Below are 3,743 nucleotides of genomic sequence, written 5' to 3' on the forward strand. Positions count from 1 at the left end.
AATCACCTCTGCTTCAAATACCCGGTCAACCTACCACTCTTTGTCAGGTTAAAGTCAAGATCACTATGTTAGTGGCGCGGCTGATGCTACCCGTTGCACTAGTCTTTTTTTGGTGATGTTTGCTTGTCCTGATTATTCTTTGTCCGCCACAGTTCTGTGAATCAGACTCCTGCTGCCACTTCACGCCTGCTCTCCACGCTGGATCTCTGGATCATTGAACCCAGACTTGGACATTGGAACAAACCTGTAAAACTATCATTTTTGTCTGTGTTGTCTGTATTTGGGTTCAACCTAGTTCCACACATAACACTCTTTTTCAAAGGAGTGCTGGCAACAGAATGAATCCCGCTTTACACAAAACACATTGCATTCTGGTGTTGACTGAGAAGAGATTAAGTCAGACAGTACACAATGTGTATGGGGTGCCTGGGTAGCTCGCCTCGTTGAATGGGGGCTCCTTTGCTGCATGTCATCCCCCTCCACACTTAAGCTGTCCTGTCAATAAAGGCAGTGTCATCCACTGATCTTGTGTGTAAGCTATGATTGGCCTAACATTGTATAAACCAGTGTTGTACAGCGGGGGGATTAAGGGGTCTTTCCTTAAGAAAATGTCATGTTTTTAAATGAAAGAAATGTGCAGTTTGACCTACACTTGGACTATTATTATGATCATATGTGTGTCTAAAATGTTGGAAAAGCTATAGCAGAAAATAACATCCAAAAAGCTTAAAGACCAAACTTGCTAACAAAGTCCAAATACGGTCGGGAAAAGGGAAAGGTCGTGACTCGTGGGTGGGGCTTAAGGTTCCTGTGTGGTGTTGTTTTTTTAAAGATTGTTTTTGGGGCTTTTTTCCCTTTATTCAGAGTGACAGTGGATAGGCAGGGAAAGGTGGGAGAGAGATGGGGGGATGACATGCTGCAAACCCGGGAAACTGCAAAAGACTCAGTTTACATGGGGCGCATGCTCTTACTGGGTGAGCTTGAGGTCAATTCCAGCACCCAATGTGCAAATTAAAACTGGAAAACTGAAGCATTTCCACTCCAGATTCACCTGTGTAGATACAGTAGGTTACAGTAGTAGTGGTTACCCCGAGAGGCTGTATGTTGGCTTCCTGCTAATTGTGACACAGGATGTGTTGGTTGCTCTGTACTTACACAGTTCTTTGTGTTGAGACTGGCCCCGTACATCATCAACAGCTTGATCATCTTAAATCTGTTTATTCTCACGGCATCGTGCATGGGCGTGTCTCCGTCCTTCAGTCAGGGAGCAAAACAGATATTCAGCATCGGTAATTGTTTCCTAATCTGAACGAGGACAACTTTAATTGACCAACTTTTGTTTTTTTCACCATATAATCAACAGCATCTTGCCGAGCGTGAAATTGTGAATTATTTTGACTAATAGTTAAGATCAGAGGAATGAACAGATGAGTTTAGCCAGGAATCCAATCCATTTTTGGTGGTAATTTGGTTAAAATGAAACCCATATTTCAGATATAGACATCTTTTATGGGGGCAAATTGGACCTGAGGACAACAGGAGGGTTAAATTGTTGAAAAAGATTAATCTCTAAGCTGAGGTAAAACCTTATGTGTTTAATGTGGCATCTTTTTGGATTTAACATGAGTAAATAAAACGTGTGTAGCACCACGTTGTGCTCCCCTGCAGCAGTGTGTGTTGTTGGATAAGCTTCCTGTCCTGCTGCAGGGGCTTTGATGCAGCTGTTAGAAGACTGGTGATCTGTGCGTGCGTCAAGTCTGACGCCTTACTCTGTCTTTGGCGTTGACGTCGGCTCCGCAGTGGATGAGATGCTCGGCACAATCACAGTGTCCGGTCCGCACAGCAACATGGAGGGGGGTGCTCTGCAACTGCATGAGGAGAGGAGAAGGCGTCAGTTATCTTAACGCATGAAAAACATCAGAAAATATCACTAAAAGTACAGTGTGTGTGTGTGTGTGTGTGTGTGTGTGTGTGTGTGCCTGCCTGTGTGTCATAATGCATTTGGATCATATGGGTCATGTCAGCTGACACGGGCCCAAAAAAAAAAATCCAAGTACACCTCAACTAAATGCCATTTGAGGTAGTTGATGTACGCTGATGTCTGTGCCAGCGTTCATGTTTCTGATTGGTTGGATTTGGACTTGGGATTGGTCGAGCGGGTTTATGGGCGGGTCTTGGATACCGCAGCTCCTACGCCACTACATCACTACTGCGCAGACTCTGGCTCCAAATAAACGTATCAGGGATATTTTGTCTTTACTTTTTGTGCAGTGGGAGGAAGTGGAGACCCGTCGGCCATCTTTATATCCACTCTGTGGTACCCACCTTGTCTCTGTAGGAGAACTTGGCTCCCTGGTCGAGGAGGAGCTGTAGCGCTGGCAGGCTGCCTCCTCTGCAGGCCCAGTGGACCGCTGTGGCCTCCAGCTGCAACCCAGACACACACCCACCAAACTATTAGACTGATGTGTGTGTTTAAGTGTGTATATGAGAGATTTGACATGAGAGTTGTAAGGTCCCTCACCTTGTCTTTTTTCTCGATGGCAGCGCCGGCCTCCAGGAGCCTTTTCATCACCTCCACGTGTCCTTTGAACGAGGCTTTGTGCAGCGCTGTTCTCTGGAACTGGAACATTTCAGAGATCACAAACACTTCCTTTACTGAAACTGCAAAACATTGAGTTTAATTCAAAGAAGCTTTATTGTCACCATGTTGAAGGGTCAGACAACAATGTACCGTAATGGGAGTGACCGTTCCCTGAGGCATTAAACCATAAAAAGTACAAGTAAAGGCATGCATCACTAAGAACACAAACAATAAAGTGCGATGTAGTGATGTGTTATTTAGTCATAAAACTTTTTTTTTTCAAGATTATTTTTGGGCTTTTCCGCCTTTAGTGGAAAGGACAGCTAGGTGAGAAAGGGTAGACAGAGAGGGAGAGAGAGAGGGAGGGTAAGACATACAGGAAATCCTCACAGGTCAAGTATTTAAAACTGAGCCTTTCATACTATTCTCTTAATTGTTGTTTCTCTTAATACTACGTCATCTTAAAGCGACCTGTAGCTGCCGCTCTGCCCGGTGCGTTCTGGACGCTGAGGGGGATTTAAGCCTCGTATCTGACATAGACAGCCAAAGCCCAATCATCGATATTTTCCGATTTTGGAGACACGACTGTGGGACACTTACGTGGTCAGCTGCGTTGGGGTTCCCTCCGTCACTCAGGTACTTCTCCACCACAGGCAGCTTGTTCTCCATGGCTGCTGTCAGAAACAGCTGCTCATCCACATTCTCTGGCTGAAAGGTAGAAAAAAAGACAAAATACTTGCAAGTAAATACTACAGTTAGTAGTAGTTCTGAAATACATGGTTTGGCCTTGTTCCCTGCAGCTTAGTCACACATTACCAGCCCTATCTCCACAGTCCTGGAGCATGGTCTGGCCCTTACACACACATGTTCCAGCATGGGGGAAAAACTACGCTTTCTTTAACCCTCATGTTGTCCTCAGGTCAAATGGACCCGTTTTCCTACATCAATGTTCTTTTTAATTCCGCAAAATAACATGATTGATTCCACACGACGCTCTTTGGCAAGTACACGTCTCTAAATTTCAGTCATTTTGGGATATCTTATTCAATTTTATAGCATTTGAAAAACAAATTGAAGTGTTTTTGAAATAGCATTGAGTAAACATATTCAACAGTCAACAGTTGACATATTCCAGTCTGTGATTATCCATCAACATCCATTC

At 44.3% G+C, this 3,743-nt stretch overlaps 1 protein-coding gene across 1 annotated transcript in view; it reads right to left on the bottom strand.

Moving 5' to 3' along the window:
- The window catches only part of ankrd1a (ankyrin repeat domain 1a (cardiac muscle)), a 9,491-nt gene that overhangs the window by 908 nt on the left and 4,840 nt on the right, over positions 1-3,743 (bottom strand). The window contains exons 4-8 of the mRNA XM_032541802.1: positions 3,182-3,289; positions 2,522-2,620; positions 2,326-2,424; positions 1,770-1,868; positions 1,156-1,254 (exon numbers count right to left, since the gene is read on the bottom strand). Coding sequence (XP_032397693.1) covers positions 1,156-1,254; positions 1,770-1,868; positions 2,326-2,424; positions 2,522-2,620; positions 3,182-3,289 — 504 coding nt within the window. The remainder of the gene's footprint in view (positions 1-1,155; positions 1,255-1,769; positions 1,869-2,325; positions 2,425-2,521; positions 2,621-3,181; positions 3,290-3,743) is intronic.

The sequence above is a fragment of the Etheostoma spectabile genome, chromosome 17 (genome assembly GCF_008692095.1).
Source record: "Etheostoma spectabile isolate EspeVRDwgs_2016 chromosome 17, UIUC_Espe_1.0, whole genome shotgun sequence".
NCBI classification, from domain to species: Eukaryota; Metazoa; Chordata; class Actinopteri; order Perciformes; family Percidae; genus Etheostoma; species Etheostoma spectabile.